This window comes from Cyprinodon variegatus, unplaced genomic scaffold (assembly GCF_000732505.1).
Source record: "Cyprinodon variegatus isolate N-32 unplaced genomic scaffold, C_variegatus-1.0 Scaffold12, whole genome shotgun sequence".
Classification (NCBI taxonomy): Eukaryota; Metazoa; Chordata; class Actinopteri; order Cyprinodontiformes; family Cyprinodontidae; genus Cyprinodon; species Cyprinodon variegatus.
The window spans coordinates 1,447,198-1,462,606 of record NW_015150465.1 but is presented as its reverse complement, the minus strand read 5'-3'; the positions used below and the strand labels follow the sequence as shown (position 1 = coordinate 1,462,606).

Genomic DNA, 15,409 nt, shown 5'->3' with positions numbered 1-15,409 from the left:
GCCCCATATTGCATATTCATTGCAGAAAAAGTACTAAATGGATAAGAGGCGCTATTTAGCACGTTTTAAAGACCAAATCCTTTTAGCACGCTGTTGATAGAACAGTTTGTACATTTTTTAGCGTGCGCAGTGAAATAGCTCACGTTTTTATACACGCAAACCTTTGATAGATCCGGCCCTTTGTGTTGAACAAAATCTACAATCCCAATAAAATACATTACCATATGTAAGGTTTAGAGAAAGAGAGTCCAAAACACAGTACACCAATTTTTATTTTTTTTGTGTGTACCTTTTCAACTTTAGGGTTTTGATTGGATTAATATTTTACAAAGGTGGTGGACAAAAAAAAGTGTAAGGATATTTAATTTTTTTGTTAATATATCAATATATATTAACAATATATCAGCAATATATCTGATAGCTATGATGTAAAGCTGTAAGAGTTCTGATAATGAATTAGACACATTTGTAATTACGGTTTTTAAAAAGGTAATGAAAAACACTGTGTTACATTAAAAGTTGACAGAAAATCTAGACTGAAACTATTCCATTTTGACCTTAAATACTGGGGATTTATGAAAAAAAGGGATTATCCTTCATCCACACCTTTCTCCATCTGCATTTGTTAGGTCTTTTTTTCTTTCCAAAGCTAAAATTGAGTCCAGCTGACGGAGCTGGTTCAGAAATCCGATATTTGGGAGGATGTTTCTGCTCCTGGAGACAACTTTCACAGCTTCCACCAGGGTAAGACCCGCTTTGATCATGAGGAAAGCCAAAACAAGGGCTGCTGAGCGGCTGATTCCCCTTGCACAGTGGACGAGCACCTTACCTGCACAAAGAAATAACAGCTACAAATAGTTTTTCTATATATGTTAAGTATGAGTATGGAATGTGAGTAATAATACCTTTTTTTCAATTTTTTCACAATGAAACAAAAAAAACATACAAAACACAAAATTACCATATAATGGTATATGGTGCAAAGTTGATCAGAAAACGAGATAAAAAATGTGCTTTAGATTGCATGAGACTCAACACTGATGCTGGATTTACCTTCCAGTAGAACATCAATCCTATAAAAAACAGTTTAAGCTACAAAGCAGTTGTTAAAATCATATATTTATAAAGTATTATAGCCCAGCCAAAGTTGTTTCAGTAATTGATGACAAGAAAAAACAAAAAAATCCTACAGCTTCATATTAGTTCTCACTAAACTAAAGCTTTTTTGCAAAGAAATATGGGCAAAACTCTCAGAAGCTACATCTGCAGGTGGTTGAGCAAAAACACATCACACAGTTTCTGGCTTATGTTTAGAGACTCTTTGTAGGCTCTTCACTACTTCTGTTGATAATTTTCATAGAGAAACCTTGCTTAAACAACTGCACTCACACATATTCAGACAGGTTTGTGGATTCAGATGTTTACAGATGTTTGCTGCCAAGTAACCTTGGCAGCATCTAAATATATCCTGTATTGAATAATATTGTGTATTTTTCACTGATGTTATTATATATGCATTGGTTGTTCTTTTTCTCTATCTTCCTATATATATATATATATATATATATATATATATATATATATATATATATATATATATATATATATATATATATATATATATGTTGCTTTAAATTAGAAATGGTCGTAGCTGTGTAAACAGTGTAAACCAATGGAGCAAGTACTTACATCTTAGCTCTGAATTGGACAGCACATTATAAAACAGCCAAACTGCCATGATGCAAGCATTGCTTAAATACCATCTTGCTGAGTTCTCATCTAAACTCATTCAATATCACTGACAGAGGCATCAACAAGCTGCAGCCCTTCGAACTGTTACGTGACTCAGCTGTGCATCACATGTTTTAAACACAGTACTGTATACCACGCTAGGAAAACCCTGGACATTATGGCGTCTTTAGTGAAGAAGTATCTGCTATGATTGACTTCAACAAATCACCTGTCGCCTACTTTAAGCAGAAACCCCTCCAGAATCATCTGAATAAAACATGCAAAGTATCCGTGGAGACGTGCTGGAACTCTTTGTATGCAATTTTGGACTCCATCAGAGTTTAGTATGAGGATGCCCGCACACTTCTAGAGGAGCGAGGAGAAGTAACCCCAGTAACGAGACCCTGGGTTACATTGTTGGATTTCTGTTGCCATTAAAAATGGCTACCAAAGCTTTGGAGGAATCCCAAACCTTGGTTATTCACCTAGCCACTGTCTGGTTGGACCGTCTGAAACGCCACCTGCAGCCACCATCACCTGACAAGTTTGACTCTGTCATCATTTAATGAAAAATGCCTCAAAATTCTGACTCTAACAAAATTCCAACTGCATCTCCTGAAGAAGCAGGAAATATTCTTGCACCCCAAACTCAAAAGCCTCAAGCTGCTGTCTGCCCAGAGTGACAGGATGATTGTTCACAGCGAAGCAAGGCGTCTTATTAAAGGTAAAAGAAAAAATAGCTGGCTTGATATAATTTCAGTGGCAAGCACATACAACACATTATTTGTCCATGGTGTCTCTCATGTCAAAATGTCAGAATAAACCATTCAACAAGGTAGATGCATTGGTACAATAGCAGCACCTGAAGAGTGCTACATTTATTCATTAAGAACAGAACAAAAACAATGCCAGTTTCTCAATATGTGTACTTGTGCGTTCTCATGCGCTCGTGAAATGTCATCAGACTCAGCCACAGCACTTTTCCAATTCACAAGAACAATAAAGAGAATGTACAAAGTTCCCGGATATTGTTCTCGCCCTTCCAAAAAATTAACTATGGTGGGCAAATCAATCAGATATTTCACACCAAAAAATAAAGAACTAGCGTATTTTATGCATTTTTGTTGCCATAAAAATGGCCACCATATTTGCATCGCTACCACTTTTTGCTGACACAGTGACAACAAATTTCAAATTGAATAGAATTATCATGTGCACTATAAGCAGCCACACACTATCTCACTGGTTAATAAATATGATTAACATTGGCCTCGCGTTTCCAAAGTGAAGCGCACTTTAAGAGCAGAACCAACTCCATTTTGACTTGGAGCTAGCTTGAAGCATGAAGTCAAATGTTTGCCTTTGTTGGTGTAATCGCCTTGTTAGGGTGACGTTCCTATTTTGGTTCCAATGTAATGCCATCCATATCCATTGTGGGATAGTTTGACCAGCAATGGACCCAACATTACTGTTATATAAAATGAGTAGCCTGAGCCTAGCTAAGATAGTTTTCTTTGTTTTATGCAGCCTGGCGTGTTAAAAAAATCTAATTTTATATTTGGGACATTGATTCTTGAAAACCAGCTACTCTGACTATACACGGGAAGAATACAGCATTACGTCACATACAGTACTGCAGTATGTGGTGATGTCATCAGTACTGCCTCTGTACCTCGTGTCTGCAGCATGTGGTGATGTCATCAGCACTTCCTCCGTACCTCGTGTCTGCAGCATGTGCTGATGTCATCATTACTGCCTCCGTACCTCGTGTCCGCAGCATGTGCTGATGTCATCAGTACTGCCTCTGTACAGAGTATACTAATACTAATACTATGACTCTTTTTAGCCTATTTCTGATGTCATACTATACTATGACTCATTTTAGCCTATTTCTGACATCATATTATACTATGACTCATTTTAGCCTATTGTAGTGGGCTAAAATGAGTCATAGTGTAGTGTGACATTAGTAATAGGCTAAAAAGAGTCATAGTATAGTATGATATGAGAAATAGGCTAAAATGAGTCACAGTATAGTATGACGTCAGAAATAGGCTAAAAACGAGTCAGTATAGTACAACGTCAGAAATAGGCTAAAAGATTCACATTATAGTATGATGTCAGAAATAGGCTAAAATGGGTCATAGTATAGTGTGATGTCAGAAATAGGCTAAAAAGAGTCATAGTATAGTATGTATCAATTCAATAAAGGGAGTAGTAGGTTATATTACAAGCTACATAATGCGTAGTCAGTCTGAATTTCTTCGGTCAAATTGATCATATTATTATTAAAGTTATCAACTAATATAACCAATTTACCTATTTTGTGATGTTCTTTAGCTTGATAAAGCCGTCTTGGTCTACAGACAGAGCTCAACCTAGTGGTAAACATTTGCTTATTGCTCCTTTAGAGAACTTTTAGTTAAACAGCAACATTTTAATAAACTTGCTTTTCTTATTGATTTAAATATCAGATATGGTGGAAAAAAAGGCTTAAAATGATCTATACACAAAAATCAGTTAGCTAGAGATCCCAAAATAAAGCAGACATCACATTTGTGCTCCATGCGTTACCCTCGCACCTCCTTCATAATGCAATTTGCCTGAACCATACCTTTCTGACTCAGAGCTGCGTAAATGAAATCAGCTGTCTCTGAGAAGAACGGGCTCAAGTCAAAACCTTTGCAGTCTACTGCTTCTACTCCATGATACTGTATGTTGGCGTCTCTGTAGAAATGTGGACCGGTATCAATGTGCTGAGGGCCATCTGCAGCATTCACCACATGTGTTATTCCCAGATTCTGTAGCAGTGTCTTATCCCGAGCTGTCGCCCTGTAAATAGCACCAGAGATGATGGAAGGACTGTGATTATTTCTCGCCTGCAGCCATCTCTGGCAGCATATGTTTGGAAAAAATGCATCATTGGTGACTCAAATGTACATATTTTTCTATATTTGTGCCATCAGTTGGTCAAACATGCAATTTGTTTGCAGAAACAGCTTCACAATCGGATCAGCACATTCCCCAAAGTGAGAATGTCACTTACGCATTCCCGATGAAGAGGTCGGGCCAGACCTCGTTGACAGCTCCAGTGGGACGCCTGTTCTTTAGCAGAAGGCCCAGCAGGCTGCAGGTGGGTGGTGTCTGATCCGCTGACTCCTCCTCTGAGCTCATACCAGCTATTTCTCACCTCACTGTTGGTATATGATTACCTCTGTTTGAATTCCTATTAATATTCGCCAAACACATAGATGAATTTCCAATTGTGGTCTAGAAACAAACACAAAAAATAGCTACAACTCCTGTCCTTGGAAAGCTTGCAATCGTGTACCCTGTTTTGAGTCTGAGACAGTAACGAGTGTATTTAACCTGCTGGAAACTGACAGCTGAACATACCAGAGGCTAAACTGAGGCAGTTGGGCTATTTATTACTCTCATAATCATCCCAGAAGCCATGCTGCATCTTCACCGTGGTAATTTTAACATTTAGTTTGGAGTAGCAATCCTAATTGTGGACATAAATTTCTAAACTATCTTTGAAAAAGGCATCTTAACCATTGCTAAACAATATCTGCATGCTTAAAACCCCTTTTTAGAATCATTGAGCCCAGGATCTCATACACTTAAGATAAATGCCAGATTTGTGGGGTAAATAATAGTTGACCTGTCAAAAAATCTTCCTCCTGCACAGTGGATCTATGTAGCTTGTACAGAACAACAAAGGCTCTCCTGCCTAAATCTTTAGTAAAGCTTTTTATCTCAATCCTCAGAGTGGAGTCATACTCTTCCCATTAATGGATGATGGATTGTGCTTTGTGTTTAGATCATGCGATATATGTTTGATAAACTAACCATGCTTTTAAATTCTCCACTATTTTCTCCCCAAACTGTCAGCTGTGTTCCCTGGACTTAATAATGATGGTTGCTTCCTAATCTTCTCTTATAAAGGCCATTAAGGAATACAACTGGATTTAAACACTGATCAGATTATAAACCGATGGATTGACTTTACTAAAACCAGAATAGGTTCGCACTTACTAGGGATTTTTGTTTTTGTTTTGTTTTTTTAGGTTTTTGTAGCACTAGTGACTCGTTATTGGAAAGTAGGGTGACAGGAAAGGGGGAGAGACAAAAGACGACAATATTAATATTTGAGACAGCAAAGGACTAGAGCCTCTCTGCATGGATCATGCATGCTAACCACTGCTCTACCGAAGCACGCCCCTCAATTACAAGAAATTTGACTCGATGTTGATGGTGCAGACAAGATGCGAAGTGACTGAAATAATTTGTCACAATCTTCCCTGCATGCCTCAGAGTCCTGGAGGCGTACAGATCCTGGAGAGATGGAAAATTGTGGCAAATCACTTTCTCTGCAGACCGGACGACATGCTGCAGTCTGTCCTTGTGGTAAAAAGATCACTTGTTAAGACATCTAGTGGGATTGGATTCTGTTTAAGGGTATCAGAGTAGATATAACTTAATACAAATGTGCTTTGTAGGGATGGAACGGTTTATGAAAACCGTCCGAACCGTTCGGTTCGACTATCTTGGTTCGATTTGCGTGTGTTGCGTTCGGTTCATGCGCTGCTCCATTTTCTCATTTACACTACAGAGCAGAAGGTGGCGGTACTGCGACCAAAGCCAACCACCAGTAGTAAACAAGAAGAAGAAGAAGCGAAGCAGCGTAGCCGGGTGTAGCAGGGAAAAAAATCAGTTGTTGTGGAGAATTGTGTGGGTATGGCGAGTGGGAAAGAACAGGCGTTGGAAGACGCGCCAGCAGCACTTTATAGGTCTGCTGTATGGGACCACTTTGCATTTAGAGTGACCTACGATGACGGCAGAAAGAAAGTTGTGGATAAAAGTGCAACAGTGTGCAAGCATTTTGCAACACGTTTTGTTTATGCTAACAGCAATATGACCAACATGTCATGCTAACCCCGAAATCCCACATACTCCATCAGCGCTGCGCTCCAGACCGCCTGCACAAAGCAAAGCCTACAGCCTCCACTGTGGCTCCCATCCGCTCCGCTCTGAGTTCCTTGTAGATCGTAGAGGGCATGCGCTAGATGATTAAATTCAAAGCAGCAAAACATGCGGAAATGATCCATGGTTTCTGCGGATCATTAAAAATAATTACAATTCATTAATTTTTTAAAATTTTTTTCATTAATTTCATAAAAAAAAAAAAAATTTCTTTAATTTTTATAATTTTTATAAATTTTTGTATTCTTCGGTGTAACAATAAACATATACCGAACCAAACCGAAAACTGTGACCACGAAACCGTAAACCGAACCGAACCGTGGATTTTGTGCTTTGAAATAATCAGTATTTAATTTTTTTTTTATATAATTATGCCCTGCTTTGGGCTAATGTGCAAAATAATTTCTGCAAATCCTTTCGAGGGTTTGAATGAGTCATGTTTTCTTTTTTTGAATTAAGTCTACTATTATCCATGGTTTCTGAGTTTATTTATATTGTGATTATTGTGTTCAGCCATAGGCTTTCAGTCCTTAAGTCTCCTGAGAGTGTCACTTTCCTGCTCCTCTCTCAGCTGCTTCCACTCATTTAGTTAATCTCATCTGATTCCAATCCCACTAATCACTTCTCTAAGTATATATACTCTCTCTTTGTCATAGTACCACTCCAGTTTATGTGCTTTTGGTTCTGTGCTGGGAGGCGTTGTGGCAGTTTTTTTAATATGTTTAATAGCTCCTCTTCCTTTGCATTATTCACTCAATTAAACTTTGTTGAAAATTTGAAACAACAAGAAAACAAAAACAGGTTTCTTTATCGCAAATCCAGGCAGAATGTTACCAACTAAATGAAGCATGCTTGGTCATATGAACCATTTAGCAAACAATATCAAAGAGACCCTAAATTAACTAGCTACTAAAGTTGCATTAGGTTTGAACCTAATGCAACTTTAGTAGCTAGTTAATTCAAGTGTGTGAAAGATTCACTCATTTATGTGTCCATTATTTAATTGTTTTTAAAGATTTTTTAGAAGTTAAATATAAAAAAACATATCTTCACAATTAAATTCTGAAAGAATTTCAGTAGAGTCTGCTTCTGTAGGTTAGTTGGACAGTCTCATAGGTCACAGGGTAGAATTTGGTTCTGATCCTTTGACCCTAACAGAAGAATAGCTATTGCTGTTCTCATGTTTCCAAACATGATAGGGAAAGTCCCTTCAGTCTTCAAAGCAAGCCAGTTGGGCCTCAGGTTTTGACACCTTTGTCCTTAGAGATTTAGCCCTTTTAAACTAAGATCTCAAAAAGTGGATAAAGAAATATGCTCCACAATTAAAAGGAAACACATTTTTACTCCATGGTTTCATGTTTTAATTTACAAACAAAGCTGATGTGTATATCTAACTCCTTCAGAAAATATAAAACATTTTGGCCCTCATATTTGATTAAAAGACAAGAAGATATCCTTTTTAAGGATAAAAGTTTGATAGTTTTTGTGACTTTTGCTCCTTTTTTCTTATTTTCTTATTTTATAACCTGAACATTTCTCATTTTATTTCTGAACTTAACAACCACACTTTTTGTTTTTCTTTCTAAGATGTTCGTGCTGTGAAGTGTAGCTTTTACATTTTTTCTTACCGCTTCCACATCCAATTGTGGGAAAATAAAGGATATTTATATTCTGTTCCAACTCCGGTGCTTGTTGCGTGGAGCTAAGGAACCGCAGCTATAGATTTGAGAAGCCTGCGGTGAAAGACAGTGCTTGTCACTACCCGATCTGTCCCGAAAGCACGATCCATTCTGCGCATGCGCCATCAGCTCATTTGCGCCTGTGCATCCAGATGTACATCTGGGTGGTCCTCGATTTTATTTTTGTTTAAAATACCTAGATGATGTTTTCCTTACTCAAAAATAGTAAACGTACTAAAATATGATGTGTTAAAGGTTAATAATGTATATCCTGACAAAAAAGATGCCTTAAAAATCCTAAAATCCTGTTTTATCTCTCCTCTCTGCCCGATCTGCACCGGAATTGAGATCCTACGCTACTTCCGGTCACTAACTTTTTTAGCTTTGGATTTAAACATAAATATAGTGTTTTTGAGCTTTATGTTTTCTATTTTGTTTTAACCTTATGCTATATAGTGTGTAATCTAAAGAAAGAAACAGTTAAAATGCAGATAAACATGGTTTAATCATCATATAAATGTAAAAAGTATAAACATTGTCTCACAAAAGTCATAAAATATTTTTTACAGATATGTATTACTATCCTTTAGTGAGTTAAGGATAGAAATAAGTAGTTTTAGTAACATAATTACGTTATTTTTGGACACCTGGATGTATATCTATTTGAGCATGCGCAGAACGGATCGTGCTTCCAGGACGGATCGGGTAGTGACAGTGCTTAAGGCCCGAGAGAAGCTACAGCTAGCCTAGGCAAGCTATTGAGGCTAACTGCTGAGGTTTGATGCAGAACGGCAGAAAATCGGATACGTTTACTGGCGGAGTGAGGGCTGAAGGTGGGGAAGAGGGACTGTGGCTTACCATGAGGAAGACAGGGTAACATCGGGGGAGCCCTTCAGGGAGACAGAGTTGGAAGAGACCGTTGCAGGCCAAGGCTAGACTCTAGAGGCTAACTGCTGGAGTCGAAAGGACAACTGCTGAGGATCAGTGGACAGACTGAGCAGCAGAGCGGGATTGGAGAAGGCATCAGTTGGTCGATGTCTGTACACCGAAAAGGAAACAGTCCTTCTGGGGCTAAAGTAAAATAGCTTTTTTTTAAAGTCGCTAACAAACATGTTAAGAGCATTCTCCAATTTATCCTTTGTTGGCATTATGTTCTCTGTCTTCCATCTTGATTAAAAACAAAAACGCTTTTCTCTGCGTCCTCCTTTATTATAATAGTGGTCAATTCAGGATACTTTTTTTTAAATCTCCTAATTTTTATACCTGTCAATGTACTTGGGATTGGGGTGGGGGATATATCGAATATATGCGATGTATCTTGAGTTTCCCCATGCAGAATAGTTAAAATAACTCTATCGCAACAATCGAGTACAAATTCGCATGATGACATTAAGCCTTCTGCATCTATATCACTGAGAGTTTTATTTTTCCACAGAATGCATCATAAATCCCTCCTCCTAACGGGGTTATTTTCTGCGTGCCACGCACACTACAGCAACCGGCAAATGAAATATGGCAACAGCAGAAGTGTCAAGTAACGAAGTACAAATACTTTGTTAGTGTACTTAAGTACACTTTTTAGGTATCTATACTTTACTCCATTACTTATTTTTTTTCCTACTTCTGACTTCTACTCATTACATTTTCACACAAGTATCTGTACTTTCTATTCCTTCCATTTTTAAAACTAACGTTACTCGTTACTCTTGGCTTCGGTTTAATATTTATAAATATTTATTTCACGTCATGAGCGCCATCCAATGCAGATCATTGGCGCCATCCACATCTAATGAAAACTAGTGTAATTGGATGAGTCATATAACGCAAACACTAATTGGTTAGCTATTCGTCAAATTTATGCTGTCACCAAAGGAAATCATCAGAAGCAAACAGGAGCTCTTCAAACTGTAGACACAAATTGTTTATGTCATGCTACAATGTTGGATTCAGAAAAAGATGTTGAAATGTGTGAAAGGTCGGACACAGGCCAGAGTGTATCGGGAGACGGAGACCAACAAGACCTCCCTCATCCTTGGCCCTATCTCAAAGAATTTTTCGAAATAGTCGAAAAATTGTGCTTTCAATTAAAATAGTGGCATTGGCTGTTTTTTTTTTTTTTTTTTTTTAAGGTTGCTTTATACTTTTATAATTTAAGTAGTTTTTGGAGCACATACTTTTTCACTTTTACTTGAGTAAAGGGTGTAATATACTTCTGCAACCGCATACATAAAATGACGCTTGCGTCTGGTTACGAGCCAGTTTTGCTGGTATGCTTCTGCAACGTAACCTGACTCCGCCAGATGGAATTGCTCTGCATATCCATCTGGAAACCTTCCGTTGAAATAATTTTGGGAAGGGGCGAAAATACTGGTTAGCTGATTGGCCTATGTTGCTGATAGACGGGCCAAATAAACCAATCAGATCAACGAAGCATATGACGTACTAACAGCCAGGCTACTCTTGCCGAAACCAGTCGGGAGAAGAGCAAAAACATATTTTTCTCTGAGAAAAGCCTCCAGAGCAGTGTTNGAGAGTCTCCAGACTGATTAGCGAGTGAAATCTTGAAAGCTCGCGAGATCAGGATGGTCTCACGAGGCTATCTGCAACGTCGGTCCCTGCCAAAGCGCTAGGGGGGGCCTATTCGAGAACTTTGCCGGATGGTCATGAGAACTTCTTCGGGGGTGCTAGCGGGATTGTTTATTTTTCAAAACAACATGTCTGAGGCATCGTAGAAGTAGTTGTACTTCCGAACCTCCTCGATCAACCTTTCATCGGGGTTATCCATTGTTGTTATTACTCCTCGGTTTTTAAAAATGCAGGCACTGAATCGAGAAGGACGACCACAGACAGGCAGAAAGCAATACCAAGGACCAACCACAGCTGCTTTTTGTCTGCGCACTTCCGCTTGAGGTCTGTGTGGGTTTGCGACCGTCCGACGTGTAGTCAGGATTGTTTTGAGGTGCATGACGACGGTTGCCGAGCTTCTGTGCGGGGCGTGTGGTCGTGCACAGAGAAAGATTTGATGGTTGCAGAGGCTATGCGTCAGAAGTATAAATTGGCCTTAAAGAGGTCAAGCTGATACTACAACTTTTTGTTTACTACAAGTGTTTTTAAACTGCAGTATCTATACTTCTACTTAAGTAACAAATGTGTGTACTTTTGACACCACTGGGCAACAGCTGGTGTTTCAGGCAAGCAATGAGTGAGTTTGATTTCAGAGGCTGGTCTACCTGGATGTGGTCCTTGGAGCAACATAAAAATTAGGAAAAAATATATGCCAAACACATAGTTGGCAAGACTAAAAGGTAAATGAATAGCAAAGGTCAGGTGTAATAACTGATAAACCGAGTCCGGTCTGAATGCAACTTAACCTGCCTCAGTCAAATTGTTTGTCTCTATAGTCAGTAGTTTGTCAGCTCTGCATTGCCATGGTGCAAAGATGTCTGCCTCCACCAAAGGGAACCAGCTCCTATGTAATTATATATAACAATTTCTAAGGAGAGGCAAACATAAAGATTGAGACTTTAGTTAATTGATAATAAAGAACATACATATGGATCATATTATATTTCTGCCTGTAAATCTCTTTTATTATTACACACTGTACCTTTAATCGTGAGGTGGAATGAAAGAAGCTAAATTTGATTACTTTGTAATTTGATTACTTATCTGTAATCAGTCACTTTCATTCTTTTGACTGTTTGCCCTGCAATTTGTGCCCTTTAGCAGTCTGTCAGCCATGTCTTCTTCCGTTTTTTGAGGACAACATACCTCCAGATGTGCTGCATAACCTTCTTATGCACCTTGATGTATATCATTCATAGACCTTTCACGTAAGCTGGCTGCTTCTGCTGCTCATAGCACGTCTGGTGTGAACGTCACATAAGAGGGAGAGCTGACAAAGCACTCATCACTGGGATTACTCTGTCTGCTATGTTAGTATCGCTGCATGCCAGTGTACCGGCGATTTAAGTTGTACTGTAATCTGATGTTTGTATCATCAAATTTATGTTTACCAGCTGTGACCCACTGCTCACATTCTCTTTTGTTGTGTAAGACTCTTTTGTTTCTTTAAAGTCTAGCAGACTCTGTGCGATTTTTTTCAATTGTTGCACGCAGCTACAGCTCACAATGTACGACGAAACTGCAGGGTTTTGTCGTACAGGGTGAGTTCACGGCTCACCATGCATGTGTTGCCCGATGCTCTGATGCGATCTACCTGCTCACACTGCACGTCTAAAAACCACGTCGGACTCAGCTCCACAGTGAGATGGCGCTAGTTGGACTCGTCGAGTAGAAGAGAAATATGAATCTCACTAGAGTGAAATGCGCTGCGTTGGCAATTTGTGCGATTTTGTGTGCCTTAAAAAGCCCTAAAAAAGGCAGACGACGTATTTAGACAAAGACATGACTGAGCAAACGTGGCTACTATGGTCTGTCAATTTTACAGAAAGAACTCCATTTCACTCGCACCCCCACCATGCTTCTGTGTTTTCATCTGAGATCAAGAAGAAGAAGAATCCTTGTTGGTGCATGTGCACTGAGCGACTGAATTTTAAAGAGAGACTGATCGGCCCTCGTTACCCCCTGTACACTACTTGACTCACGATCAGGCTGAAAGTCGGCCCGATCAAAAAATTCTTGCGCGACTGGAAAGTCGGTCCGAAAAGGACAAAAAAATCCTACAGTGTATGCCCGGCTTAAGACAGGTTTGAAGGGTATGCAACGAAGTAGCCATGTGTCATCACTGCATTTATGTTTTATGCAATTTATTAAGTCCTGCCTCTAGAAATCTTTGGTCTTTAAGATAACATGTTTTGAAAGGAACTTACCTGCTACTGAAATTGTATACCTGTTGTGAATTATTGATGCAAGCACTGTCAATAATTTTAGGATTTATGGCAACAAAAAATGAGAGAAAAATGCCCTTTAATGACCACTTTTTAAAATTAGAACTGATAAAGAGTCTACAAGTATAAAATAAACTGACTTAGGCTTTTAATATTTTTGCAAACATGCTTTGGTTGGCTACATGCTTAGGCTGCTATAGCTTTCTTCTAGGTAATAACATGTTGCTATTTTTTTGTGATATTAGTGTACATTATTTACAGTAGATAGTATACTGTCCTAGCATAGAGGAAACATCATCCATGGGCACTGTCAACCATCTAACGACTAATCTTTTAATTTGTAGTCATTTTAGTTTTGTTATAGACTATTGAAAAAGTCTTTCCTGGTCTACAAGCCACATTTTTAGTTATAGGGCTTGAGTTTCAGTAATTGTTTTTCAAACTTCATTTAAGCTTTTATTTGCGACAAATAAATACAAAGGTTATGTAAGAAAGAAAAAAACTGGAAAAACAATTAACAGAATATATTTATTATAATAACAGATTTAAACATAGATATTAGCAGGAGGCAATCATATAATTAAGCGTAATTACTGCAACTTGTTGATGCTGCAGCTGGTTAATGGCAGTGCAGCTTTTTGTCCAGACTTCGGAGCTGCTCCAAGAATCCCTCATTGGGTGAAACATTCCTGTTGGCGCTGACTGCTTTGATGGCGTCCACCAGAGTCATGTTCTTGTGTATCATCAGGTATGCCAGAACCAAGGAAGAGGAGCGGCTCAGCCCCATTGCGCAGTGGACAATAACCTTGCCTGCAGACCATTAAAAACAAAAACACGTCCAGTAGATCATGTTGTAATTCTGGCATCCCCTTCAACCTTTATTTCCGTATTTACAACTTTGCAATCAAGGGATTATTGCTGCAGACATTACTCTAAATGTCCAATTTGTTATTCCTCTGTGGATTAAAAACCATGAGCATCACAGAAAAGAGAGCACTCCTAACTCCAGACTTAAAGTTTACAACAATGTTACTACGAATGTTTCTGCACACGTTAATCCCTGGTTTCTTATCGGGCCTGAGGATTAGGGAGCAGAGGAGCGAGTAATTGAACTGTCTTGGCTGCTGTGTATTTCTGCCGGGGATTACTGCAAGGCCCGCCACACTCTGGAGCCCCCGATCAGCCGGCATGTGAAGAAGGAGGCCTCATCTTATTACTGTCATGTCAGATACCGACTTCACTTTGCATAACAGGCCATGCAGACAGAAGCCACAAACATAATTGTGTAATTTCCATGTCCAATAAAAGTCTAGCTTACAAATTACCAGGGCAATCCATTTAAAACTAATTTCCCCGACAAAGGTCTGAGCCCATGAGAAGATTACCGTGGGGGAAGATATTAGCTTGATATTATGTTTAGTGTTTGATTTGCATTTTAATGAGTAATACAAGTGGGGGTTGCTGTGAAAGTAACTGCCTGACAAATGTTTCAACAATCTGCTTCGTCTTCCTTAATTTAATGTGTTGATGGTGATGAGAAACGCAAACAGCACCGTGAGAGCTTTCTCACCTGTTGGCAGACTTAGAGCATTCTTAATAAAATTGGCCGCTGGGTAAAAGAAGGGACTCAAGTCAAAGGACGACATGTCAAAAGCTTCCACTCCATAATAAGTGATGGTGGTGTCCCTGTAAAAACTGGGTCCTGTATTGACATTGAATTTTCCATCAGCAGCATTTAGCACATGAGTGATGTGGTGAGCCTGGAGTGTCTTCTTGTCTTTAGCTGCATACCTTAAGCAAAGAAAAAAATATAAATATATATACCGGTATATAAAAATCAGTAAATTGTTTTCTTATTTTTTTCATAAATATGATAAATATTCTCTCTGCAGTTTTCTTAAATGGAAAAAACAAGGTCCAGCTTCTTATTATAAATAAATGTTTCAAATACATAAACCTCTAGAAAACCAAAAAATCTTAAAAGTTGGAATATATAACGGTCCTCCTCCATCTTTTTTCAGAGTAAAACAATAATTTAAAACACACTTTTTAATACCACACAGTCTTCAAAGTAACCTTTTCAATAATCAAAATGACAAACAGATGTGTGGTCTCTTGGCAATAAATGGTAAATAAAGTAAAAAAAAAGAAGAAGAAAAAAAA

At 38.6% G+C, this 15,409-nt stretch overlaps 2 protein-coding genes across 4 annotated transcripts in view; both read right to left on the bottom strand.

Moving 5' to 3' along the window:
* Positions 1-429: 429 nt before the first annotated feature.
* Positions 430-5,034, bottom strand: LOC107089348 (dual specificity phosphatase DUPD1-like). Of its 2 annotated transcripts, XM_015382097.1 has the most exons (4): positions 4,778-5,034; positions 4,346-4,563; positions 3,450-3,535; positions 616-829 (listed from the first exon to the last, which is right to left on the bottom strand). In XM_015382097.1, exons 1-4 carry the CDS (start codon positions 4,903-4,905, stop codon positions 761-763), a joined length of 501 nt encoding a protein of 166 aa, XP_015237583.1. In that variant the 5' UTR covers positions 4,906-5,034; the 3' UTR covers positions 616-760. The 2 variants fall into 2 exon arrangements, with proteins under 2 accessions (XP_015237574.1, XP_015237583.1); XM_015382088.1 differs by lacking the exon at positions 3,450-3,535 and having other exon boundaries at positions 430-829.
* Positions 5,035-13,771: 8,737 nt separating this feature from the next.
* LOC107088785 overlaps positions 13,772-15,409 on the bottom strand; it is a 13,956-nt gene continuing 12,318 nt past the window's right edge. For both annotated transcript variants that reach the window (XM_015381179.1, XM_015381171.1), the window contains exons 3-4: positions 14,817-15,037; positions 13,772-14,056 (exon numbers count right to left, since the gene is read on the bottom strand). In XM_015381179.1, the coding sequence (XP_015236665.1) occupies positions 13,866-14,056; positions 14,817-15,037 (412 nt within the window). In that variant the 3' untranslated portion in view covers positions 13,772-13,865. The remainder of the gene's footprint in view (positions 14,057-14,816; positions 15,038-15,409) is intronic.

Bases quoted from the DNA above. Each gene is read 5' to 3' on its own strand.
- LOC107089348 (XM_015382088.1), bottom strand. From the start codon at position 4,905: ATGAGCTCAGAGGAGGAGTCAGCGGATCAGACACCACCCACCTGCAGC. The intron at 4,564-4,777 runs GTAAGTGACATT...TGCTATTTACAG, and splicing joins GACCTCTTCATCGGGAATGC to GGCGACAGCTCGGGATAAGA. The intron at 830-4,345 runs GTATGGTTCAGG...TTCTTTGTGCAG, and splicing joins CGCAGCTCTGAGTCAGAAAG to GTAAGGTGCTCGTCCACTGT.